Source organism: Hippoglossus hippoglossus, chromosome 1 (genome assembly GCF_009819705.1).
Source record: "Hippoglossus hippoglossus isolate fHipHip1 chromosome 1, fHipHip1.pri, whole genome shotgun sequence".
Taxonomy (NCBI): domain Eukaryota; kingdom Metazoa; phylum Chordata; class Actinopteri; order Pleuronectiformes; family Pleuronectidae; genus Hippoglossus; species Hippoglossus hippoglossus.
Window position 1 is genome coordinate 8,740,152 of NC_047151.1, and position 27,466 is coordinate 8,767,617.

Here is a 27,466-nt window from a genome sequence, read left to right on the forward strand (position 1 = left end):
CAAACAAGCCTGTTGTCGATAACGTAAGCTCCAGAAAATTAGGAACTAGTGTAGAACACACAGCTAAGAGAATGGTTCCATAGAGTGCAACAAATAACCTAAAGTGAGTAGGCCGAGTTTAAAAATGGCTTTAGCGGCACTCCTGTGCATTTGTTGCTGCACACTTGAAAAGTTGTTTGGACTGTTAATCAGCTCAAGAAATCTTGTGTGCATCCAGCCTGAGGGCAGAGAATGAAATAGGTTGTTCTCAGCCAGCCAGCTCTCTGTGAACTCTTATGTAAGGAAGAATCTGCATCCTGTTTCTCTCGGCTGCATTATTGATGCAGGCTTCTGTTACCACGCTGAGTGTGTGTGTTTGTGAACGTGTACACCTGTAAGTCACTACACCATCCGCTGGAATATCTCTCACCTCTGCCGTTGTGTAGGAAGGGTGGTCTCCTCCACCTGAAGTCTTGTCACTCTTTCTTCTCCTCTTTGCATGCTCCCTTGTTCCTTCTTCACCTCTGTTCTTTTTTCCCCCCCTGTATTAAACTAAGTCCCCTCTCTCTCTTTTCTCTCAGGCTTTCATTTCTCACTAGCAGATGTTCTCTGCACCATGTGGGAGGGCATTCCTCATCTCCGCTGTGAAAGAAAAAGAAAAAGACATACTTGAAGCAGAGAGAAATCAAACAAGGTCGACGGCAACACAACTCTGTAACGGCTCCGCTCTTGTGCGCGCTGCGTTCCTCTGTAGAGACGGTGTCAAGTTAAAGATCAGAGTGCTATTGCTTTTTTGTAACACAACGTTCCCATCATTATGCAATATGTGAAAGGTCATAGAAGTGCATAAACACACAAGCACTAAGCAGCCAAGATAGACTCAAAGTTATATAGAAAAATGCTCACATATACAAACACAAATAGCAGCAAGTGGTGGGGGCAGAGAGAGTGAAGCATATACCCGAAGACCTCATGGGTTCTTTAAAAATTCAAACATGCCAAAAGAGCACCATGGGAGTCATCCTGCAGGTCAAGAGTGAGGCCGGGATGAGAGGCAGACGGGAGGTGGGACATGAAAGGAAAGCGGGACAGAGACGGGGTTTTTTCTTCCTCTTCTCTTGTCCCCAGGAAAGGGAGTAAAGTCTGGCACACTAAAACTGAGTGGTAGAGTGAATTTTTCATTTCCTGCCAAAAAACGTGGCCCGAGCTGAAGAAGTACGGAGTGTGGGTTAAGTGTGTGTCTGTTTGTGCGTGTGGGGCCGTGTACTGACATGGTGGTTGGATGCTGGATGCTGCATTAAGTTGACCCACTTACAGGGACACCCACCCCCCACACACACACACACACACACACACACACATACATAGCTCTGCACACCCCTGAAGACACCTCACCCGCCGCAGACTGGAGGACACTTTGGCCCCATTTTATACAGTAATGTGCTTCGAGAGTGGAGTGAGATGAGGTGGGAGGTGGTGGTGCTGCATGTGTGTGTGTGTGTGTGTGTGCGCGCGCGCGCCAGTGTTAAGACTCTTGCAGTGCCTGTTTAGAAACTGACTGTTTGCTTGGCCTGTGTTAATGCTCCTGAGCTACTTCAGAATTATTCATTAGTGAGTCCTCCTGGAACAGTTCTATAATGTACTGTCACTTTTTATTATTTGTATGCTGCACATGAGACAGACATTATAGATGTTGCAACAGTAGAGAAGAAGATATGTAATTAAAAGAAACAAAAAGACTCGAAGGAATGGGGTAGATGCATGGTGGGGAAGATGAACATGGGAAGTATACACCAGGTGACCCTTTGGATCAAAATAAATCAAAGGGACTACGTGGTGCCTTGGCTGTCTTTGCACATCTTTCCCTCCCCAGTAATCTAGTATCCCCATTGACTCGATGTACCACCATGACATTCAGCAAAAAGGTCAACTCCTGGCTGGTATTCACGAGATAAGAGGCCAGGCACATCTACGGTCCTCCGCAGAAAAACTTGTGAGATAACACGAGATAATGCCACACAAATGAAGCTCTGTTTCATTCATGTATGAATATCTGATTGGCCTCCACTGTGAATAGGTGGCTCGCATGGAGCAATCAGCTCACTGGGAATGAACTCATTCACAACTTTTTAAAATAACAGCGCGTATGGAACTAATTAGGTGATACAGATATATCACCATCTAGTGGAGAGAATAAATAACAGCAGATATATTTGCAGAGTTTGCTGAACATAATATGTCCACTTGTCCACAGTAAATTATGACACAGGAGACATTTCAACTCTCAATATATCAAAGGATGTCATCAGTCTGCATCTACAATTGTCTGGGCTGCTTTACGAGTGTTATAATTTCAAGCACCTTCCTCCATCGAAGGGCCAAGGCTCTTTTGAGTGACGCGTCAACAGCTAGTACATTAAAGAAAAGAAAAGGAAAACAAAAAGTGTGAGGCACGACAGGTCTAATACACATTATCATCATCTGCACCTATGAAGCAAAACATTTGCATACGAGACGGCTCACACGCAGCAAGGCTCTGTTCAGATGAAAAAGGATGAACAAAGCCCACCTACTACTATCTCCAATAATGACTACAAAAAGTGGATTAATTAATGATTGTGGATTAAAAAGTTCATTATAATTTGTTAATTACAGAGCCTTAGAGGTGCCGGGAGTATATGTTGTTATTTTTAGGCAGAGCCAGGTCAGCAGTTTCCAGAGAGACCGGAGAGACCATTAACAAAAGATTTACGTCAATTAGATTTTTAATTTGCTCTAGTGTGATTTGTTTTTTTGTATTTTATTGAAAACCTTTTTTTAGAGGTTTAAAAACGCTACTGATCAGCCTCGCCTGGTTAAGATGAGGCTATAAAATGGCATAGTATGATGTGTGTCTTCCATGTTAGACTGGTCTGACCGGATTCAGCTCTAAGACACACTCCAGCAGAAATGATTTACTTTGGAGAGAACAACTTCAGCATCACTGCACAATTGGAATCGGGGTAGTTTAACGGCTAGAGCAGTCCGGGGGAAGAGAGGAAAACACTTGGCTGCTGTGCTGAATATGTTAATGTAATCAACCATCCAAAGATCATCATATAATTTTTCCGTGGATCATGAGGTTTGGTGCTGCTGCGGGTCTTCATCAGCTGGAGAGAGAAACGCAACCACTGGTTCAGACATCCGTATTTATTATTCAGGTGTATAGAATAATTATTCTCCATATATCAGGAAACAGTGTGGAGCTGCACAGGAGGAAGTGAGAAAAAAACATGATTTGTTATGAATCAGCCCTGCTTCTGATTCATGTGATTGCAGAGTCACGCAGGGTTTCGGCAATACAGTAAGTCATGTGAACACGACCAATAAACGCATTCAAATGTGTTCAATCATAATGATCTAGTGCACGGTACAAATGCCTTCTGAGGCCAGAGCACATTTAAATTCATGTGAGGACTTCAAACTGGGCCTCGCTGGGCGCCATTTCTCACCAAGGGTCTGGCGCCATTGTTAGACCCCAACAGCAAGGCGGCGAGTACACACGTTAATCAGGAACGTCAACACATCAATATTGCAATGTCTGAGCATGCAGGTAATCTCTGTCTGATCTGGGGATGAGGCAGACCCCAGGAAGCAGAAACGCTCTCTGCTCGGCCATACAACGCCACTTCAGAGATTGACTTGCCACTGACTGTTCTGCATAAGATACTAAGATACTGATGCAGGCTCTCAGCAGTGGGAGATAATGTAGCACCTGGGAGCATTTAACAGCTTTACACAGCGTAACTTCCAATTTCAAGATAACTCCCAGTTACACTGTTGGTGCCGTTTCTATTAAAGCCTCCTGCCATAAAGGGAAAAAAACTGATTCACACAAATCATTAAATTCATAATGTGTTAGACACTCCGAGCAGAGCATCTGTCTGCTATTACCATTATTTTCCTGCATTTTTAATAAACGGAAAAAACATGGAGGGCCGTTTTAGCCTACAGATGCGTTCTTGTAAAATCTGCTTCTACTCAATCAATTTGTACCAGGAATTTCTTTTTAATGACTTCATTTTTAAATTAAATTTTTCTATCTATTCATTTTCCACTTTTAACAAACGCAGAATCGGCAGACATAAGAAAGGAAAAGGTCGAAGAAACATCCCCCTTCCAAAGAAAAAATATCATGGTCATGATACATTATTTTCTGCATTGAGTTGGATTTTTTTTAAATATATATATTTCATAGTATGGGAAAATCGCACTCTTATATAAAGCCCGAGGTGATGCCATGTGGCTGCTCAGCTTGTAGTTCAGTCACTTGGACGTTAGGTGTCACTTTTGAGCCAAATATTTTTACAAAAATTATATTCTGGGAATTTAGGATTTCTGGAAATATGTTCAAAAAGAGATCGCTTTAGATCCAAAACTTTGCATTCTAGGCATATTCCCTGAATACTCTATTTTCTATTTAACTTCTAGTGCGCTTTACACTTTGTAATATTCATTTCTATTCTTTTTTCACTCCTGTTTAGATTTAATACTCTATTGTCTTATTCACTGTATTATATATTGTGTATTGCAATCAAGGTGCAAGTTGGCATCTCCTCTTATCTCACATCTCCATATGTATTTTGTCTTATTGTGTTAAAATCAATTAAAGTAAAGTAGAAGAAATAAAAATGTAAAAACCCTTTGTATAAATTCTTAGTTATGTGACTAAACACCAGTGACATGATATGAAAAAAGCCCAGTGTTAAGCATGTGTTGATTATCTCAAAAGAAATGGAAAAACTAATTAAATTAAACACATAATAAGAACACAAACAGCCGCTTCGTTGATCAGTGTCTTTGCAGTAAAATAATAAGTTTTAAAGATTAAAGCGTTAACGATAGATGTAGCTGACCTTGGATCAGATTAATATCCCTCTCCTCACTTTCCATCGTGGGTCTGGTGGTTACACACTGATCCTGGGTCGGTGTCTCTCCCCCACGTGCTTCCAGCCGGGGACCACGTGTCTCCGTCCGGCCTGCCAGGGGACCATGTGGTGCAGCAAGATGGCGGCGCGGTGGATGGGGAGAGAAGCGGAATTAAACGCCGACGGCAGCGACTTCCTGACCCACAGCTTTCACCACGAGGTACCGGGTCACTGTCTTTATCTGCTTGGGTTTCCTGATCACCGCGCGCGGGCGGGTTTGGGCGACAGGAAGTGGGTCACCGGCGCAGGCGAAGGCCACATGTGCGCCGGGCGACACGTGGCTGAATGAGGGTGGTTAGCAGAGCTCAGGCCGGTGATCGGGAGGTTTGGAGGGTGTCAGGACAGAAACACATGAATAATGATTTGGTTCACATCATCGGGTCTGTGTCCATGTCCCACATCACGCCCAGGACAGAGAATGATCGTGTTAGAGCTGACAGGGAGCGGTCATTAGCCTCGGGAGTACACCGTGTTCACATCCGGCCGCTGCCTCTGTCCTGATCACTAGTCTGACCACCTCCCGAGTCACTGCTCTTTCTTTACCCTCCTGCCTCTGCTGTCCCCAGTTTCATCTTAGTTTGTCTACAGGCTGGTCAACCGATCTACTGCTTTACTGTCACGTGAAGACATGTAACTGTCCCAGGTCAGGTCCTCTGAGCTCCACTTTCTCTGCAGCAGGGATGCTCAGGTTGTGACAGCTGAGGCCTGTTGAAGCGCGCCCCCCCCCCCCTGTCTCCTGCACACCTCTGTCCTAATAAACTTTACATGAACTCTCTTCTTACTTTACTTAGAAATGGACTTGAAGCCTCGCATTGCAAACTTTAAAAAAAATAGTTAGACTCTTTGATGGTGTCAGTTTTTATCCTGATCTTTACAGACTAAACACTTGTGGCTCATGTTTAGATGTTATGTCCCTGAGGCAGTTGTATTAATTGATTTAAATACAATAGAAGAGCTGCAGTAAGTAAATTGATCAATTCGTCGACTACTGTGACAATCAAATAATACATTTTCTAAGGTAGAATGACACTGTCGCTGCTTTGTCGTACGTGACAGTAAAATAATAATAAATACTAATAATTTTTTATAATTTTTTATCATTGATAACTAAAATGTCACTAAGTAGAGGACATACCTCCACCAACAGTTCCCTCACTAGCACCAAATTGCACACATATAGATGTCAGCCCCTAAATATGATTTGATTTTGCTTTTAAATCAAGATTCACAAATTATTTTCTAATGAATCAATAAAATCTCACAATGTTAAAGAAAGTGAAATAAATTCCTGCATTTCCCCGACCCATACTGCATCCTTCCACCAAGTTCCGTGATAATCTGTCCTGTAGTTTTTGCGTAATCTTAATTAAAAACTAACTACAGGTCAATACCACACACTGCAATTGTTACTATTTTGCAATAGTCATGCGCTTTTAAAATACACAAACAGTTATAATTAAACTACCAGAACACGTTCATGGTGCACTGGTTTTATAGTATTGCAGATGTATGTGTATATGTCCAAATAGGTCTGCAGCTGAGTTTTAGTGATGAACGGAGGAGTGGAGAGATGAAAAATTCAACAGCAGCAGTTCTGATAATAAATTGATATTTAAAATAAAAATCCCTGGTTCCAGTCTGTCCAATGTGTGTCTAGTACTTAGTGATAGTAAACTCAATACATTTGAGTTTGGCCCTGTGAGTATAACAAATTATGACATTTTAATATGTCAATGTAGGCTGTAAGTGATTTTGATCTGTTTTATTTTTACCTTCTGGCCCTTTACCAAATAAAAAAAAAAAAAACTTGATAAACCTAAATAGTTTATCAAGGGAAAAAAAGAATTGATGCATTACAGTTGTTTGGTACCTTTTATATTTGTTGACAGGCTAATTTAGGAGTTTATCTCAGCGGCAGGGTCTCAAACATGAAGTAAACCTCAGCCTCACTAGTTTTTTTATGGCTGTGTTTGCAGCATGTTCAGGGAGCTTTTCCTGTTTATGCTGAGAAAGTTAATTTTCAAGCTCATTGCGTCCTGTGCCTCAGTCTGTGCTCCCACCCAGAAGAAGGAGTGTGTTGTAAAACTGCAGGAGGTAAAAATAGACAGGATCATTGTGCGTGCACATTCTTTATTGTACACAACGTGGGTTTTGATGTCGTTTTTTCTGTTTGTGTCTCTGCAGTCGCTCCTGAGCAGAGGTGATGTTGATGTCATGGACTCACAGTCCTGTACGGATCACTCCATCCTGTCCATTTTTGAGGACCCCACAGTCACAACAGAGGTCAGTGTTAAACCTTTTAAATCTGAACGACTCCCCATCATCAGTGTTCAGACGTGCAAAACACATGTCAGAGTTTTGATAGAGTTAAATAAATCAGTACATTTGGACTGCGCTGGGTCTTCACAGGATAAGAGTGGAGTGGAGGAAGAGAGCGAGTCCCTGCTGTCGGCCCTAACTGAGATGCTGGACAGCGTGGGGGATGACGAGGGGACTCTGTCTCCCTTCGATGTTCTGCCTGACACTAAGCTCCTCTCCCACCAGAGGTGCCGGGACAACCCAGTGGTGAGTACACACACTGGAGCAACAAATTAAAAGACATATCTGTTGATCTAGTGCTTCATGAACATGAGCATTAGTCTGAGACGACTCAACACCATCTTTAATGTGTCTGGTAAAAGACATTTTGTCAGGACTACTATGGTGTATGATAACATAACATTTTATCCCGATTTTCCTATCGCCAACAAAAGCCCCCGATCGGAGCCAAATTGGCATTCGGTCGTCAGTCAATAATCGCTGTGTGAGAGACACAATGCGAGAGGCCCAACGTCACATCTCCCTCTAGATTTCTAGCAGGAAAAATATGCAGGCGAATCGCAGCTTATACAGCAAATCAGAGTGCAGGACGGGATAAATGATGTAAATGTAATGGTGAGGTGCCCCCTGACTTAGGAATATTGCTTTTGTGCAAAGTATAGAAATAAAAGTAGTAGAAGGCTAAGTTCTTGTATGAGTCACAAATAGTGTGTTATTTTCAGATATTAAAAGCAGGGTTGGTAATATGTTTCTGATACAGTTTTTATATTCTTTGTTGGAATCCTCTTCATCTCCTGATAGCCATCTATACATAAAGTTGTCTGAAGAAAAAGTTGCTGTCTGTGGCCCTCGCAGGACTGTGATAAACCCAACCAATCATTTCACTCAGGCCAAACGAAATGATTGGCTCGCGTACCGTTCTAATAAATAAAAGAATGGTTCATTAATCGTAATCGAGGAAACAGTTTGAAATAATCATGATATTTATTTGGAGTCATTTGTAGCCCATCATGATCACATAAAGGCAAGTTGTGTAATATGAACCGCGCAGGGATCCATAGACTTGGAATCTTGTGCAACATGAACTTGGTATTATTTAGATAACTGGACATGCTGAATAGAGACATTGACTTTTCTGGTTCTCAAAGCTTGGAAACTAAAGATTTAAACTTTCCCCTCCTTCTCTTTAGGTCATATCACTCAGACCCACAGCAAGACCCACATCACCAAAGGTAACCTTCTCTATAAAGACGGATGGAAAAAAGGAAGATGAGAGCAATATTCAGCTGCTCACACATCAAAGTCAAATATCGTTAAAGTCCAAGTCAAAAGCAGAGAATGAAGTCGAGATCTTCACCTCCACGTCTTTGGTCAACCTGGTGAGGCTCATGCACCCCTACTGTCTGAAGCTGTACGTGGAGGAGGGGAGTAAAGAGAGGAAAGACCACACGCTGTTCTCCCAAGAGGAGGTGTGGCGGTACGAGAGGCCCACCGAAGGGAGCGATGAAGAGATAAATGTGGTGTCTGACGATGAGGAACCTGTGAAAGGGGAGAGAGGGGAGAAAAGAGAGGATGGGACACTCCTGAAGAGTGTGTTGCTGAATGGAAAGAGAGCACCACCATCCAGAGAGAGGAAAAGAGTGAGCTTTGGCCCAGTTCAAGTGACTTCTTTTAAGGAACCAGTGGAAATGGGACTGATTGAGACAAATCTAACAAGTGGGAACACAAGTGAGACTGTGTCGGTTCCATTAAAAAGCAGTAAAGCACTTGGAAACTTAGCAGGATCGACACTTGAACCTCAGACAGCAGCGTCTGCAGAAATGAACAGTGACAAGGCAAACGTCGTGCCACCTAAAGGTGAGACGAAGGCCAAATCACTGAGCCTCCAACAGTACAGACAGCTGCGCCAGAAGAGACAGCCCCTGGTGGAGAAACAGGGAAGCAACACAACTAAGTGGCCCTCTGTTTCTGAGCCCCCCAAGGAGTTGACCCCCATCTTCAATTTACATGGACAAAGTCAAAGCACCTGTGGACCAAAGACCAGAAGCAGCACTGATCATCTGCATAAACCTGGCTTCAAGACTGTGTCCCATCATGCATCTCTGTCGAAGAGGCCCTCGGAGGCAAAACCATCCTCTCATCTACATCACAGAGGATTAAAGCGCCCGAGACCTGAATCCAAAACCATCTCGCCTGCCAGTCCACTGCCAGACAACACGACTCACCCAAATGGGAAGGTGCCTGAAAGCACAAGAAGTCCAGCAAAGAAACCAACATTGATTAGTATTGATCCCCCCAATCCTGTCTTCGTTACCCTGCGGGTTAGCCAAACAGCACCACCATCCACTGCCCCCTCCTCCTCAGAGTCCAAAGTGGAGTTCCACAGCACCGACTCCGACCTCCACTGCACCACACACAAAAGCCAAAAAGAATCCTCAGCAGCACCTCTTCAAAGACAGCCATCCTCTTCAGAGCCAAAGCCCCGGGTGTTGTTCTTAAGCCAGGACGGCACCGCGCGGCTTCAGGAATTTAAAAACAACTTTACCCAGATCGTTTCAGATCTCTCCTCTGCACCTCTATCACTGTGTCCTCAAACAACACAAACCGAACCTGCCTCAGAGTGCCACACACCACAGCCACCAACACCCGGTCCGACTAAACAAACCGAGCTGGAACCAAAGACTCCTCAGGCACCAAGTGAAGACACGGAGAGGCAAATAACGTGTCCTTCCTTCACGCCACACTCCGCTCTGCCACCCTCTCAAATAGATGTTCTCACACCGATAAAGAAGAAGGTACCAGAGATATCCCAGAGTACCTCTTCTCCAGAGGAAACTCCACCCTCGCCTCAGGTTGGCTGCAGAGCGCAGAGTGCAGCTTCCGACTCAGGTAAACCATAAGAGATGTGGTCAGCAAATCCGGCACAATAAATAATAGATAATAAAAAAATTTTTAAAGTTTATATATATGTAGCACCTTTCAAAACACAGTTACAAGCTCTTTTACAGGGGAAAATACAAAAATGAAGGCAAACAATAGGAAACCTATAGGAGTGTGCAATTTGAAGATCACACAGCAATAGAGCACAGATTCAGGCCTTAAAAGTCAGCAGTAAAATCCTAAAATGGCACTAAAGCTATGAATTAAGCTGCTGCATTGAGTAAATATTACTGTTGTTCCTCTACTTCAGTGATTGAAGCCCCTGATGTGACCAGTCTGCTGGAACAGTTCGAGGAAACACAAGGTGAGTGATCAGATGACTGGTGCACTTTATTTAGATGCTGATAAACCGTCGTTTAACCTCTTTTAATTCTTCCTGCTCCAGCTAAAGAGGACAGAGTTTGTGAGAAGGAGCCCGATCTCATCAGCACTACTCCACCTTCCAACCTGCCAACAGATGGATGCATGCAGCCGGACAGAAACCCGCCTGTAGGACCAAAATCCAGATTACTCCCGACCCCCTCTGTGGAAGCACTTGAACCTTTAAGTAATTCTGAATCCTCCAGGACTCTGAAACCCCTCAGGAATCAGCCACAACTCCAGACCTCGGAGCGCGTGGACATCCCAGAGCCCCTCGGCACTGAAATCATCCTTAGCACTCAGGAGCAGCCTGCAAGACGCAAAAATCCTCCATCTAAGGCCATTCAGATCATAGATCCCCGTCCTCTACGGTCCAGGAAGACTCACATCAGCACTTCAGAGGCCCCTGCCGCTCACACCTCCCTTCACATGTATTTAATTGTATGCTCTGATCACGATTACTGTGGCTCTGTGGATCCTTTAGTAACAAGTGCTGCTCAGCCTAACAGAGTTAGGCCCTCTTCACTCAAGGATATTTCTGAAATAACTCATGAATTGCAGGTGACTCCTCTCAACTCAGGTGCTGCTGCTGAATCAAAAACACAGACCTCGACTGGACAAACAAAACCGGTGTGGCAGCATCACTCTGAGCAACACACCACCAGTTCAGAAACAAACCCATCCACAGACACAGCTCTGCAGTTTTCAGATGGTGGTGCAAGTGAAGAGCAGGCGGACCCATACACCCTCCCTACACCTCCACCCAGTCCTCCTGACAGAGGAAGGGACAAGAGGAGGTATATGAGACGATCACCCCATTCTGACTCCAGCTCCAGCTCATGTCGCTCCTCCTCCTCCTCCTCCTCGTCTTCCTCCTCCAGCTCTGCGTCGCGCTCTCCAAAGAGACAGAGGTAATCATCCTCTGTTAACCACGCTCATTGTTGCTCTCTTATTTGTCATCTGTGCATCATTCCCAATTCTCAATTCTCAGGCTCCATCACAGGCGTTCCGAGAGCAGTTCGTGTTCATCGTCCCCCTGCCGATCCATTTCTCACTCACCGCCTCGCCGCTACAGGCTGTCTTACTCCAGATCGAGATGCAGCAGGTCAAGATCTAGATCGTGGTCCCAGTCCAGGTCCCCATCCAGATCCCGATCACCATCCCTGCAGATTTGCCGTAGGCAGTGGAAAGATGTTTACAGGTTAGTTAATGTAATTGTAATTTTATTGTCGTCTGATATGCAGGTGTTTTCTGTCTCTTTCTGTCTTTAATTATGGATGCACCTTTGTGATCTTGTTTTTCCCCTCCCACCTTCATCACTGCAGCAGCAGAGAGTCCAGGAGTCTGAGGAGGGAGCACGAGATCAGAATCCAGAAACTTAAAGCCATAGTGAGTAAAAGATTACACTTAGTGTTGTTTTTACCTAGATAAGCAATGAATGGTGAGTGATTGTAAAGCTCTCCAACAGGACGAGCGCAGGGTGGTGTACGTCGGCCGTATCCGCAGGTCGATGACACAGGAAGAACTGAGAGAGCGCTTCTCTCAGTTAGGAGAGGTGGAGTGTGTGTCGCTTCACTTCAGAGAAAGAGGGTACGTATAGAATTCAAAACATGTCTCTATTGTCTTCACTGTTACTTGTGTATTTTTCTATCTTTTATCACTATATCAGTATTTCAATCGTGCACCTTTGGTTCCCATAGCGACCACTACGGCTTCGTCACATTCTACAACATGGAAGCTGCCTTTGCAGCCATTGAGAACGGCGGCAAACTACGGAAGCCTGATGAGCTGCCGTTTGACATCTGCTTCGGTGGAAGAAGACAGTTCTGTAATTCAAACTACTCTGATCTAGGTGAGACAAACAAGTACATCACTACACTGAAGAAAACAGTTTCCTTTATGTCTTTGCACAACTATTCCTGCCCATTCACAGGGATTTTTAGTGAACAGCATCAGAGGAACCATAATATATGTTGCAGGGGACTTCACAGGCTTTATCATAGTTTTTTGTCACGTCCACATACACATACATGCATGGTCAGGAACCACATGAACACCCTCAGGCTACAGCCACACTACTACATTTTAGTTGAAAAATAAAAAGCACTGTTTCTACGTTGGCGCCTGACGTCCTGGCGAGTTTTTGAGCGCCTAAAACAGTTAAGTTGGGAAAAACCGGCAACCAACGCTCTGGACCATCGTCGATCAGGACAACAGCTCATTCATCACAACAGCAACAATAACTGATTCTCCACTTCGGGGTTCTGTGTAGCACCTCAGAATGTACAGATGCTTTGAACACTTCAGTGACAGTGTCAACAAAACCTAAACATTTGTTTTAGCACCCCCCCTATTCTGAGCCTGTAAATGTCCCTCTCTTCCTCAGACGCGAACAGAGACGCAGACCCGTCTCCTGCCAAGAGCAGGTTTGAGGACCTGGACTTTGACTCGTTGCTGAAACAGGCCCAGAAAGGATTGAAGAGGTAGCAGAGCACCGAGCCCAGGATGTGCCGACGACAAAAAGAACGTGTTTTTTTTTTTTCATGAACCTCAGAGCTTTTCAGAGCTTTTTCTTATGTAGCAAACCTTCATATGTTACTGTTGTTTTTTATGTTGTGACTCTAATATGCATGCTGGTTTTATCAATGCAGTAAATATGCACTCTTAATTTGAAATCATGTGTTAATGGAACAAGTTAAAGTCTTTCATGCATTCCATAACACTGATAAAGTTTTGTATATATATAAAAGAATAAAGTTTGTTTCTTGAAGAGCTACAAGTAAACTTTCTTTAAAGCGGCATCCGTCCTGAGAGAACCAAACAGAAGTGAACAGTTCGTCCGGTCACACCTGGTATTTATGAGTCCTGAATGTGTGACTTGTGATCAGATGTCACTTCCCACATTTATATGTATAATATCATACTTAATACTTTATGTAGTTGTTCTTACTCGTCGGAGTTTACAGATGGTTTGATGACAATGTTTGTGTGTTGGCACGAGCAAGAGAGACACGAGTCAGAAGGGGCTGAAGGAATCTCGTGCAGCTGTTGAAGAAAGATTTGACCAATTTAAGAAAAGTATCGGCCATTATGTGGTGATCAGTGTTGATGTAGCCACAAACAAATCAATGTATGGTCACTGAGAAGAGTAAAAATACATTTGATTCAAAGTGAAACTAGCAGGTCAGAGATGTCAGCTGAGTGGGCGGTCCTTCATATATGTCCCAGGATGCATTTGTGTCCACACAACGAAAATAATGTGGCCACATGCATTGAAGAAGAAGAATTTTGATGTGTTCAGACCTGAACTTGTGATTGAGTCACTCAGGATGGATGTTAATACCAGGTCTGAACAGGGTCTCCGACTTGTGATTTGAAGGAAAGGCATGAGAGTAGTTTATCACACATTGAATTTCGCAGTCCCAGTCAGGACCATTTCAAAGTACTTCGGTGGTCCCAGCTTAAAGGGCCCTACTCTGATCGAAACCAGAAACACGCCAGTCAAGAAAACATGATACCAAACCACATTATTTCAATAATCAAATGATCCATAGTGTGCATTCACATAAATAATAGTAAAGTTAAAGTGCAAACCATATCTCAGCTTTTGGCAGGAAGTCAGTGACAGAAGGCCTTGTTAGGGGGTTTCTGACCACAGTGTCGTAGACTCCTGCAGTCTTTCATAGAGTTTAACAAAAATTGTCATTGCTGTTGGTTAATGTAATCAGCTGTTGTGGGGGGGCTCTTAACTCTGCACCTTAGCCCCTGCTGCATGGGACAATAACTTATAATAATAACAATAAATCCACCCCTTCATTGCCCTTCATCCCTCTGTGTGCAAGTACCCACATAAAAGTAGTCACAATACTCATATTTCCAAATCTACAAAGAGTCTCAAATATCAGTTAGGCACAATACTACCGGTACAGTAGGGATATAACTTTTCTGATATAACAAGTCTGGTTACTTTTATACTGCTCCACGCGAAACACTCCCTCTCGGCCCCTTCACTCTCCCAACATGGGAGATTCTATGTGAGCTGAGCGTCAAACCACACACCCAAAAAAGCCTGCTCTATTCTTTGTCCATACAACCAGACTCTCTGTTAACTTCTGCTTGCTTAACCCCAGTTTCCAACTATATGGCCAGGTCCATGGTCCTCTCCTTAATCCACTCTGATGAAGAGATAAGATTCCTCTGTTTTGCATATAAAATGCTAGTCTTTCTGTAATCATTTTTCCAATTACTTTTCCAATGTGATGTCAGTGCTAATGGCCTATAGTTCATTTGATTTGATGGATCGTTCCCGGGTTTCCTGATAGGAACAATCTCTGCTTCTCTCCAACCAACTGGCAAATTCCCATACTTTATTGCACAAACCTAACTATGTACAGACCTATGATGCTACAATACCTAACTGCTTTAGCATTGCATAACTGATTTCACCCTTCCCTGGAGATGTTAGGCCACATCTATTTATTGCTTTCCACATTTCTTCCAAAGTGAATGGAGCATCCATTGTCAGTATTGTCCCTTCTCTCAAGATTTCCAGGATAAGCTGATCATCAGTCAAGTAATCAGAACTATGGATTTGAATAAATGCTTTCGCTATCATCTCTGCCTTCTCTTCATCAGACAATAATGCATCCTCCCACATCTTTGGTACTGGATACTGCCATTCCCTTCTGATTCCCCTCATGCTCCTTATCATGCCCCAAACATCTCCCAATTTTATTACAAAAAGATGGCCGATGTTGCCTTTTTGCTTTTCGTACTATTTTCCTAACCCTTGCATGCACTTGTTTCTACTTAGTTAAATTATGCATAGTAGGAGTTCTTCTTAAGATCCTCAGAGCTTTCAAACAACAAACAGAAAATGCCTCCATACTGCTCCTGTGGTGTCATCCAAGTGTCTTTAAAACCCGACAAATCCAAAACAGCATCAGGTACACCATGTTTTTAGGCTCCTACTTACTGCTGTCGAGAGCAAGTTACTGCTGCAGTTACTAGGTGGAGGATATCAGAGGAAATTTAGGCTAAAAACATGGTGTATATTATGCCGATTGGAGTTGAATTTAAATGTCGGGGCTAACAGGACATTGTCAGTTTTTTTTTCTGTTGTTTTTTACGTCTTAAGTAGTGGTCGCCATTTACTTTGGCTGCAACGCTGTCTACCAGTGAAAAAATCTTTTGTGGACTCAAACACCCACCCCTCTATCGGCAAAGTGGTGAGTAGATAATGAGTGAATTTTCATTTTGGGTGAACTATCCATTTAAGGCCACTGCTGACATCCTGCTTCAGTTGCTTGATCTGTTCCCAGTCTTCTGCTTCTTCTTCTTCTTTCGGTTTATTGGCGGGTGGAAACCAACATCAAGGTGCATTACCGCCATCTACTGAGTTGGTGCACCATTCCTGGAATACTAGGTTGATGTGTAGAGTGGACGAAGCAAGCCCCTATTCCATCTCAATGTTCTAAAAATCTACTAAATAAAATGTTGTTCCTTAAGATCCAGCAAAGATCATCATTCCACATTAATCTTCTTCTTATTATCTCTTCTTTATTGGCGGGGGGAAACCAACGCCAAGGTGCATTACCGCCATCTACTGTGACAACTGTACCTCCATATCAGAGCCTGACTATGAGAGACAAGGTGCTACATTTGACAGGTGTCGTGTTTAAGAGTGTGTTCAAACCCCAACGCAGAGACAGAACACAGAGCACTACGCAGAATGGAAAGTTCAAGGGTGTTTATTGTCCGATCAAAGATGGCACAAGGTTGAGATGAGGAAGCGGAGAGCGAATGATTTCGCTCGCAGGATTTTACGATTCATTTTCAGGATTTAGTATGATATATTATTTCATATGCAAATATTGACGTAGTCTCTTTGGCTGGGTGTCAATATCTGGTTTCCTCAGTGCGATACATTCTGTCATTCTTCCAGGTGTTCCTTGTATCTCTGAAGGATTCCTCCACCTCATCATAATTAAAAAGGATTTGCTGCCGATGGTTTGTTTCAGTATTAACTGCAGACCTCTGTGGCTTGGCAGCCTTACGTCTGGGAGCCCAGTCTTCTTCTGTGTCAGTCTTGAATGAGAGCTTATCTACTCCCTGCTTAGCAGCAAAACTTGAATCCTGGCAGTGAGCATCCTGCTCAACCCTGAAGCTCAAAACTTTCTGTTGCTTTTGCTCTTCTTCTGTCGGAGCCCTGATTTTATTCCGAAGGTCACTCTTCAGGTGCCGCTGCTTCACTGTGGGGATCAGAGCCTGTGAAGATGTCTGTCTCTTCCATCCTTGTGTGTATCTTTCCTTATCAGCTTGTAGCTCAGTCACCACCTCCATGGGGTTGGTAGTTTTAGAGTCCCTGTGCATCATCCTCTGCTTGTACAGGGGTGTTCTAGGTCTTCTTTTCCTATTGATGAGCTGTTCATTCAGGGATTTCTCTTTTTCCAACTGTTGTTGGGTCTCCAGCAGATCATTACAGGCCTGGATTCTCCACTCTCGTTCATTTTGAGCGTTGTCCCTCTCGTTGTTCAACAGGTCTTTCAGATGTCTGACCTCTTTTTGAAGGCCCTGGTACTCATTCATGTTGTACCAATATCTTTCTCTCTTTCTCCGTTCAGAGGTCCACTTGTATCGTGACATGGTGGGACAACTTTCTTCCTGTGGTTGAACCAGGCTGAATCGTGACATGGTGGCAGAACTTGCTCTTTCTTCCAGGGGTTGAATCAGGTTGAATTAGCAGTAATCTTGCTGTTTGATTTTGCTGTAAGCTGTAAGATCTTCAGAATGATCAAAGCTGGTTTATTGGCAATGATTATAGTCAAGAGCTGCATGACACATCAAAGCAACAGAATGTCTTTAATCTTAGAACATTCAATTCGTCTATGATTTTTTTGCATTGTTTACATTCTAAATCACAATCTGTGATTCAAATTTAAACATAAGAGATTATAATATTTAAAACATGGTTAATTGATCCTAAAGTGATTGACAGGCCGAGCACACAATTACACACCGTTTCTATCAATGATCAATTGAAATGTTGATGTCACACCTTGTTTTGCTGAGATCAGCTTCTTGTTCAGCGACTCTACACAAGAGGCGTCGCAGCTCTAGTTTTTACTTGTCCATCTCAAACAAGTGTGATGCATAAAAATACACATCCATATATTTACACCTCAACTCTCTGTGCACTGAGCTCTGAGTGATGCCAAAGTGCAGATGACCTACAGTCAGCACAGTATCTGAAGGCATCCTGTACAGACAGAGATGAAGCACTAACTAACTTTAAGCTTTTCCCCCTTTTAGTTCATAATATGTATTTGATCATTATTATCTAATATTATATTTAGTTATTTATCTTTACAGTACTGCTCAGCACTTGTAGAAATAATGCCATGAACAGTTTGTATTTATCAGTCATGGAAAAAACCTAAATGTAATTAATAGACCACCAGCTCTCCTCTGCACGCATTTTAAAAATACGTGTTCAGTGTTTCTGTCTCTTCAAATGATCCCACTGACCCCATGATGCTGAGATCATGGCTCTGTGGGCCCAGATCATCTGATGGGGAACTCCATGTATTGATTTCGCCTGTGTGTTTGTGTGTGTGTATTGCCCACTTCCAACTGATACTACAAACATTCTGACATCTAGTGTTCACAGACCAATCAGACAAAGACATTTTCACATCTTTTAAAGAATTTAGTTGCAACGCTCACCGAAGGTTTGGCTCCAAAGGGCCCACCGGAGCCTCCAGGTGGCTCGAAATTAAGTCCTCCACAAATCTGGAATATGTCATGATAATGACCACCTCTCCATCCACATCCACCGACTCAAACACGTCACCCAACCCTCCATCGGTATATAGTGGTGAGGAGATAATGAGCGAATTTCCATTTTGGGGTGAACTATCCCTTTAAGCCATAGGGACAAGGGCCCTTTAAGACGGTCACCCGGTAGTCAGAGCGTCTATGGAGCACGTTCAGTCAACTTGCGCCGTGACGTGAGGTGAACTTCAGTCCTCTCGCAACAGGAGCTGCTTCTTCTACAGCTTTTACACCAACACACTGTTTGTGCGCAGGCGCGAGAGGACGGCGCAATAAGAGGGAATCAAATAAAAGGACACGAGTGTCAGTGGCACTGTGTCACAACCAGGAGCTGCTGGATACACACTCTGAACTATTGTCAGTGAACCATGGCGACATCCAGCAGAGCCAGGAGCCAGGAGGGACGCTTCATCTCCGGAGTGGTGGAAGGTGAGCAAGCCCGGGACCAGGGGCCCCGACCTGGCCCCCCTGACCCCCCTGCTACAGCCATGTAAACAGGCTACCTGCTCCAACCGCCACACGGTGTAAATGCAGCCTGGCTGTCGCTCGTGATCACCTGTAACACATCATCTTGTGGGGAATAACTTGACCTTTGCTTGATGCAGGTTTTTATGGGCGACCGTGGACTATGGAGCAAAGAACCGAGCTCTTTAAAAGGTGTGTGAGTATAACTGCACAGATGAAAGTGTCTTTTTAGCGTCATTCTACGTGTTGTCATTTGTTGGTGTTCATGTTCACTTTCAAGATTAGAAAAGATTAAATGAATTCCTTTGCTCACTGTGATCAGATCCTCCCCGATCCAGTAGCTTAGTTTGAGGTTTCACTTTTAAAATCACTGTGTGGAAAACTCCTCACCATCACTTCTGTCCACATGACACCTGACACACTGTTGCTGTGTGGTGGGGCTTCACAGGGAGCAGAAGTGGGGTCTGAACACGTACCTGTACGCCCCCAAGGACGACTACAAACACAGGATGTACTGGAGAGACATGTACTCTGCGGAGGAGGCCGGTGGGTTTATTCCCTCACATGTTCACACTGAAATCACATGTGTTTTTTACATATAGTTATTTCATCCTTCTTATTGTTTGTGCTCTCAGACGCCTTACTCTTCCACCCTGCCAACTTCAATTTAAAAAAAAAAAAGGTTATTCTTCGCACTTAGTTTATTATCCTATCAGAAGCCTTTGTACCAACCACACACTATGGACTCTGCTGTGGCCAGGATCCACCGTCCAGTTGATAATAACAATGATATTAATAATAATAAACTGTATCTTTTATCCCTTTTCAAAACACAGTTACAAATTGCTTCACAATAAGCAAGACAACAATTGTGTGAGAAATAAATGAAAATGTAAATAAAAAAACACCCTTTCTCTCAATGTTCAGGAAAGTGAAATTATTCCTGGATCTGCCTCCTGATCTGGATTTGCACCAAATTTTACTGGCTTCTTCCTTAGCTTCGGTTTTATCGGTTTTATTCTTTTTGTGTAATCTTGCTTACAAAAAAAATTAAACAAATATACAAACCAACCAACCAACAAAACGACAGGGGTGGAAACATGTCCTCCTTGGTAGAGGTAAAAACAGCCAACACCACACTGAGCTCAGGTAGTATTTGTATCTCGAAGAACATCTGAATTCCTCTTTTATGATTTGTGTAGAATCAGTGCAAATACAAATTGAACCAAAACAACAAATTAAAAGACACATAGGAGTGTTCACATTTTGTATCCGTGTCTCATTCTGAGTCTTCAGTATCTGCTCAGAGACGGTGTTTTAATAGCTCAGGTTGGTCTGTCTCTGTTGGTTGATTAGATGTTATCAGTACTGTTACAGACTGAAGGGCAGTGAAGATGACTTGAAGTTTGACCTATTAAAACTATCATGTCTCCGATGACTCTTGAGTGCAGACGCTATCAGCGGACATTGGGCAAATCAAAACAAATCATCCATCCATCCATTATCTTTACTGGACCTATGCACATTGAAGGGCAGGGACGTCCCAGAACAGAGGCAAACTGCCAAATATAACTGTTGCAATCACTGAAGAGAAATGAATTTTTGACGAAAGTGGTCTGAAGGCTGAACTAAAGTCAATCTAGAGTCGGAGTACCCAGAGAAATATGTGTATAATAATATATTATTCAAATAAATATAATTATCTTTATTCTAGAGCTTGGTCTTTCAGAGCAGGACATATTGATTTGATGTTCGGATTTTGTAATACTTTCATTCAAAACCATTTACGCGCACTGAAATACCCCCTGCTTGTGCTTTGATTTGCTCTGCTTGTGCTCACACTGTGCGCTTGTGCTCAGATATTTTGTTGCTCAGACAGATTTCCTGCTTGAGCTCTTCTCCTCGGGCTCACGCTGCTCCTGTGCACATCTGAAACATCTGCTCTGGGATTTCTCCTCTGCTCTTGGATTTTTTTTCTTCTGCTCTTGGATTTTTCTTGGAGTCTGTCAAAATTCCCCAACCAATAGATTTTGACAAATGAAATTGTCCCACCCTTATTGTCGTTATGGAAGTGAATGAACCAGATTAACGTAACCGCCTGTACGGGACCTTCTAAGATTTCTTGTGCTGTTATGGCCGTTTTGTTTGGACGCTGCACAAAGCATTAAGCTAAAGTTTCCAACATAGGACCATGTGAGCTGGGAGCTGTTTAATGCTCATTAATCCAAACCCTTGAACTTGTTCATTTTAACTTCCTCATCAACATGTTTTGTTCTTTTCCCCAGAACAACTCGTGGCCTTGATTTCAGCAGCGAAGCAGCACGGCGTCGATTTCATCTACGCAATCTCTCCAGGTCTGGATATTACTTTTTCCAACCCCAAAGAGGTCGCTGCCCTGAAGAGGAAATTAGATCAGGTAGGACTTTGTATGCGGAGAGACAGAGGGTGGAGCACGAGAGATAATTTAATCTCAGCTGTATTAAGTTTTATGGCTCTCTGAGGGTTTGTTTCAACACCACATTACTTTGTATGAAACAGGCAGCAGTAAAATAGAAACATCTCGTGTGCAGCAAGTAGGTCAACAGGCATCTGATGGCCCTGACACCGCTGCAGGTAATGGGTTTAATTCCCAGTGGAATGACCCTTTTGAGGAAACTTTGTGCACAAGCAAAGAAATATCTCCAGCAGGTGAAGCTAATATTTAGACTCTAGCTGACCCTGTTTGTTCAAGTGTTTAAATAAATTATTGATGATCATCAAGCAGTTTTTTTTGTTTTTCGGCAGGTGAAGGAGTTTGGCTGCAGGTCCTTCTCTTTGCTGTTTGACGACATTGAGACTGAGATGTGTCCGGCCGATAAAGAGGCGTTCAGCTCCTTCGCCCACGCTCAGGTGGCCGTCACTAATGAGGTGTACCAGCACCTGGGGGAACCCGACACCTTCCTCTTCTGTCCGACAGGTCAGAGAGTGGAGCTGCATAAAAACGACACTGAAGGGAACATGAATACATTATATTTACAGTCAGTTTAAAAACAACCAGAAAGTTAAAACATTTTCTGATACTTATACTTGTATCAAACCAGTGCTCCTGTGTACTACCACTTACATGTATGTCCAAATTGATAGTTTCGTGGTAATTGGTCCAGTAGTTTTTGTGTAATCCTGCAAACTAACAGACAAACACAGATGAAAACATAACCTTCTTGGTGGAGTTAACAATGTTAAACATGTTTGTCACTTTAAGTTACATTTTTGTCACAGTTCCTTTATTGAATATTCTGTTGTGTATCCCCAGATTACTGTGCAAGATTCTGCAAGCCCAATGTGTCCCAGTCGTCTTACCTGCGCACTGTGGGAGAGAAGCTGCTGCCTGGTGTGGACATACTGTGGACTGGTAAGCTCACACTGAACCACAGCCTCATAGCCTGACAGGTGCAATCACTGTTATAGTTTTAAAAATGTATATTTCATTAGCAGACTTTTATTTATGCCCTTTCTTTTTATTATTTAGGTCCTAAAGTGGTGTCTCACAAAATCTCAGTTGAGTCCATAGAAGAGGTGTCTTCTGTCCTGAAGAGGGCGCCAGTCATCTGGGACAACATCCACGCAAACGATTACGACCCCCAAAGAATTTTCCTTGGGCCCTTTAAGGTGAATATATGCCTGCCAACACTGGCATTAGTAAAAGATGGTCTTATAAGAATGTGCCCCGGTCCAGCCCCTGGATCAGTTTCCTAACACATTCATTAAATATTGTCCTCTGTGAAAAGGACCGACCCACTGAGCTGATTCCCAAACTGAGAGGAGTGCTCACCAATCCTAACTGCGAGTTCTACCCGAACTTTGTGGCTATCCACACTTTGGCGACATGGTGCAAAGCAACTGCTGATGAAGGACCCAGGGATGTGAAAATGGGTCAGTGTGAAAGTTTGACACAAAGTACAAACCTAAAAAACAAGCCTGTGCAGTGTCTCACTGTCCCTGATCTTCATCAGCAGGCGATGAGGAGCAGGACCCCTGCTACAGCCCCAACAAAGCCCTGACCCTGGCCCTCACTGACTGGCTGCAGGAGTTCCTGAGCACGGATCAACCTGGAGGTAGAGTCTCATGACAGAACACGTCTCAGTAAACTTTACACAGTTAAATGTGTTGTTACGATTGTTGAGGAATTTTTGCCCATCCTCACACATGACTGTATATGCCTGTCTAAATTCCACAGAGACCTTCTCTCTCTATGCAGTACCCACGGTCAGGTTATAGATAAAGGGCCAACCAGCAGTACATTGTGGTATCTACTCTTAGGGACTTTCATGTCTAGCTCAGATGTGCCAGACAGAGAAGCACCAACTTCAACTCTCACCAACTTTAACTCTTTTGCGTATTTCACCAGTGGCAAGACGTAAAGACACAATGTGATTTAGGAATGCATATTTAGACTTCCAATAGGATGGGAACACCTACATGTAACATAGAAAGTGACAGCAATTCTATGGTTCCCTTCACATTCTTTCAGGCCCGTGTTGTCCTCCAGCTCGTCTGAAGAAGGACTCAACGGAGGAGGAGCCCATGCAGACAGACAAGGGAGACCGCTCCTATGTTCCTGGACCTGGAGAGAACCCACTGTACACAGCAGAACCTCTGACCCTGGACGACCTGAAGCTGCTGTCAGACCTCTTCTACCTGCCGTACGAGCACGGGAGCACAGCCAGGACCATGCTACAGCAGCTGGACTGGCTCACGAACAACAGCCGCGCTGCTACTGCAGAGACAGACCAGGTAATGCTGTGTGTATCTGCAGTATTCTTTAAAATGCAAATGATGGGTTGCACATGCTTTTTCACACAACTCCCGGTGTTTTCCAGACAGCGGAGTGGTGCTCACGAGCGCAGCAGTTTGATGACATGTGTGAAGCGGTGGTGCAGATGTTTAACCGCCTGTCAAACGCCCCCAACCGCAGCATTCTGTACGACCTCTACAACTTCATCTGTGACATTAAGAGTGGAGTCGGCCTGGCCCGAGCCTATGTGAAAACACTGGGTGAGAAAATGGAAGTCTTCTAATGATGATCAAACTACACAGGCTGGTGGATACCAGCCTGGTCAGAGAAAAAGCTCCTGTAGGTATAAAGTATTCAAAAGACAAGAGGATCAAATCTGTCCTACTCCATCTACACGCACTTACTCAGATCACTGGCAGGAGGTGGTATAGGACTTCCTCCTGTTCACAGCAAATTTGCTTGTATGGAGCATGTCATGGTGCAGAAGAAAGATACTCAGCTGTTGAAGTGTTGATTTGATCAGTGATCTAAAGCCATTTTCAGAGCATGCAGGAAGCAGAACATAACGGACAAATTCCGCCGCGGAAATCAAATGTTTGTATCTACAGCACATCGACACCAGCGTTGATTCTTATCACCAAAAAAGTAGATTTTTTCAGTGTCTTCTACATGTGTGGCTCCACTTTTATCTTTTTTGTTTTTTTAAGTTTTGCATGTTCCTCTTGCATTCTCACATGGGCTCACTGAGACATTTTGCAGCATTTTACTGGAGAGACTGGGAGAAAAACTCAGGAGAATGTTCTGTTCCACTGAATCGGACATATGTGTTCTCGAATACAACCTAAGAGAAGTTTCGGGAGAATCTTCAGAGTTCAGTGGAAGCCTGAAAGCAGCTTTAGAGAAATCTGTAAATAACATGCACAATGATGTATTAGGCCTGTCAGTTTTAGCATTAGCCCCTGTCTAAATCTGCACCGTTTATTAGGTTTCTAATAACTTTATATCAGATATATGAAATGTGTCGCCAGTCCTATAAAAACCAATGTCTATAACAAGAAGCATTCCTTTCATCAGGGTTCCCTCATGAACCCAGAACACGTAAATGTCCCATGCACGTGTCACACTTTGTGCTCCAGGCAGAAACTGTACTCAGGCAGGAATGTTTGAGATTAAAACGACAGGACAGAAAGGTTAGCAAGAAACGTGGACTGAAGGTGGTGGCTACTGGTCATTGACTTCCAAATGTGATTATACCAAAATGAAAAGCGTTGTTTCTGCTTTCCATAGGAGGACGGGGGCGACCCTCCGCCCAGCTTATGAATGACGACCCTGAACCCTGGGACTTCAGAGGAGGACTCTCTGGAGAGTTCCAGGTAATCAAACAGAATCAAAACAGATTCATTCATTATTCAAACTAAATATGCCATTTTCCCATTAAATAAACCATGATAATTGTCAATAATGGGTCGATACAACTAGTAAATATTGTTATTGTTATCTAAGATTTCTGAATGTTTGTCTTCATTAATATGAACATACTGTACACTTGCACTGACAGAGAATGCTGCCTGGACACGGTAACAGGGACCTGTTCAGACATCCTCCCATGACGGCAGTATACTGCATACGACCATGCTGCCCTGAGGACAAGGTAAAGAAGGCAGATCCTCAGACGTCCTGATGCATTTTGGTTAAAATTCCGCAGTTATGTTGCATAGTTTTGTTTCCTGTCTTAGGTGGAGGTGCAGAGGATTTTCAGAGAGATGCAGAAAGCTGAAGAGGGCAACGTTCCCCCGAAGGCACAGCCACCACTTATCTGTGATAGGTTAGAAATAATCAATTACTCTAATCGCTGACTCTATCCTGAGAATTGATGTATTAATACCATCTTAACCCCTGCTCTGCCTCACGGCAGCTTGTCAACAGGTGACATCTCCCCTTCCCCTCAGTGTGCTCTCGTCCTGGAGGATGAGATCGGCATGTGCGGTTACGCACTGGCACTCACTGATGCCAAATCAGCTGCAGCCAAGATTCAGGTGAGCTAATGTGCAAGAATCATTTTCCAGAACATGAGCCAACGGAAAAAATGCAATCTTATTTCATTGTATGTTTTCTCCAACCTCTAGAGGGCAACAAGTGACTCAGTGTTTGAGGAATTCCCATCCGTGATCACTGTGCAAATGCTGCCTCGGGTCACTGACCCCTCTCCAGCCAAGCGTATGATTGGTCAGCTATTGTCCTCCATCAGGAGCACTGGTAGGTCCAGGCCGTGCACAATGCCTGTGATTATTCTGAGATGTGCCTCATCTCCAAGTTTAATAGGCTGCATAACAGTTGTACACATGCCAACAGTAGATGTTATATATACAGTCTATGCAGACAATATGTGCCTTTTTATTTAACAGTCAATGTAATATCTGTGTATACCCTGCATGTGTCGGTGGTGATCCAGACAAAGAAAGTAATAACTGCTGTAACTGTAATACTGATCCAGTGTAAAGCTGAAGCTTCTGTTATTTTTACACATCTTAAATACAATCCATGCGACTCGTTTTTGGATAGTTTGAACTTTTTTCTTTATATTTCATCCAAAAAAGATAAAATCTCAAACACCATCTTGTTTTCCCTCTCAGGTTCCAGAGGAGCGTTCTGTGAGTTGAGGCACAGCGATCGGAGGAGGCTCGACTTCTACACTAAACTGGGCTCCTTCAAACCCGTTAAAGTGGCCGGTCTTTCTCAAGACATCCTCGCCATGGCAACAAGCCTGTGAACAAAGCCGCTCACCGATATTTTACTCAGGTTTGAACTGTTGAGATCAAACTGTTGTGTGAATAATCACTGAGTTAAATTTGTCTTACAAACTCTTGTATGATTAAAAGTGGAATGCAAAATGAATGATTTTTGTAGCCATGAAAATTGTCAAAAGTATAGTGATTGTGATTTAGAGAAAATAGTTTTAACTGAAAATAATAAACATTTTAATATCATATGGTGTGTTTACAACGTTTTCATTCTTAAACAGCGGAAACTGTGTATAGTGTTCACTTCTTATCAGGTAAAAGTATCATTATTAGTTTTCCATTTTCTCAATTTGTTACGCAGACTACCATGTTTTGTAATTTTTATATTTATTACATAAATGTAATTACTGCCCCAAGTCTGAATGGTCAGGGTGAAAACATTACACATTATTTACCTAACACATGTAACCTGCTACTGTTAGAGAGCAAAGACATTAATAACAGACTGTAAAAGTCCCAAAACGCAAACAGAGAGGGTTGTTTGCACCAGTGGAGAACAGTGAGTATTAGAGCTGGGCCTTCACATCAATTCACCTGTTTCGTGCCTTCTGTCCTAGTCATAAGGTCAAATAACTCTTTCTCTATTTAGACAATGACAAAGAACAATCTGATCTGTTTGGGTTTTAGGACATTAACCCTTTGTTAACTATTTAGTGAGATTAAACGTAACATTTAAAATGTAGATTTGTTTGGCCTCCTCTGAAGGACAAGAAGGCCCTGAGCAATTTTCCACTAGTGTGCACGTATAAATTCAACACAAAACAAGCAGGAAGGAGCAGTTGCTGCACATTAGCAGTTCAAAACCCTGAATAAGTTAGAACCTAATAATGTGACAACAGCTTAAAAGGAATTTTCCATGTGTTATGTTTGAAAAGACCCCAAATGAAAACTAATCAAATTATTTTGAAGGAATTTGTACAAGAATGAGGTGTCCCTAGCTTTGTGACCCATATGACCAGTTGATCACTATAAACAGTTTGCACTGTAAATCAAACAGGTGTCTGTAGGTGGTACACACAAACATAACA

The 27,466-nt window shown here is 43.2% G+C and overlaps 4 protein-coding genes across 7 annotated transcripts in view; 2 read left to right on the forward strand and 2 right to left on the reverse strand.

Moving 5' to 3' along the window:
• ldb1b (LIM-domain binding 1b) overlaps positions 1–5,676 on the reverse strand; it is a 32,666-nt gene extending 26,990 nt beyond the window's left edge. Inside the window, exons 1-2 of one of the 2 annotated variants that reach the window (XM_034581292.1) lie at positions 4,875–5,676; positions 410–621 (exon numbers count right to left, since the gene is read on the reverse strand). The gene's annotated coding sequence lies outside the window, so the exon portion shown is untranslated. The remainder of the gene's footprint in view (positions 1–409; positions 622–4,874) is intronic. The other variant, XM_034581316.1, reaches the window with a different exon arrangement.
• LOC117759224 (peroxisome proliferator-activated receptor gamma coactivator-related protein 1-like) lies at positions 4,918–13,341 on the forward strand. Of its 2 annotated transcripts, none has more exons than XM_034581260.1 (11): positions 4,918–5,106; positions 7,131–7,229; positions 7,356–7,511; positions 8,456–10,154; positions 10,456–10,509; positions 10,591–11,476; positions 11,557–11,766; positions 11,891–11,954; positions 12,034–12,155; positions 12,266–12,417; positions 12,952–13,341. In XM_034581260.1, exons 1-11 carry the CDS (start codon positions 5,011–5,013, stop codon positions 13,050–13,052), a joined length of 3,639 nt encoding a protein of 1,212 aa, XP_034437151.1. In that variant the 5' UTR covers positions 4,918–5,010; the 3' UTR covers positions 13,053–13,341. The 2 variants fall into 2 exon arrangements, with proteins under 2 accessions (XP_034437151.1, XP_034437143.1); XM_034581252.1 differs by having other exon boundaries at positions 4,979–5,106; positions 11,894–11,954.
• A 2,449-nt stretch (positions 13,342–15,790) lies between these two features.
• LOC117763005 lies at positions 15,791–17,331 on the reverse strand. Its single transcript, XM_034587826.1, has 2 exons — positions 17,269–17,331; positions 15,791–17,220 (listed from the first exon to the last, which is right to left on the reverse strand). Exon 2 carries the CDS (start codon positions 17,208–17,210, stop codon positions 16,464–16,466), a length of 747 nt encoding a protein of 248 aa, XP_034443717.1. The 5' UTR covers positions 17,211–17,220; positions 17,269–17,331; the 3' UTR covers positions 15,791–16,463.
• Positions 17,332–18,576: 1,245 nt separating this feature from the next.
• Positions 18,577–26,554, forward strand: ogal (O-GlcNAcase like). 2 transcript variants are annotated; one of them, XM_034595150.1, is made up of 17 exons: positions 18,577–18,827; positions 19,004–19,055; positions 19,312–19,409; positions 21,149–21,279; positions 21,648–21,819; positions 22,156–22,254; positions 22,372–22,511; positions 22,631–22,775; positions 22,856–22,957; positions 23,374–23,636; positions 23,723–23,897; positions 24,925–25,010; positions 25,196–25,288; positions 25,374–25,462; positions 25,553–25,673; positions 25,764–25,893; positions 26,271–26,554. In XM_034595150.1, exons 1-17 carry the CDS (start codon positions 18,767–18,769, stop codon positions 26,405–26,407), a joined length of 2,094 nt encoding a protein of 697 aa, XP_034451041.1. In that variant the 5' UTR covers positions 18,577–18,766; the 3' UTR covers positions 26,408–26,554. The 2 variants fall into 2 exon arrangements, with proteins under 2 accessions (XP_034451041.1, XP_034451050.1); XM_034595159.1 differs by having other exon boundaries at positions 22,859–22,957.
• Positions 26,555–27,466: the final 912 nt, after the last annotated feature.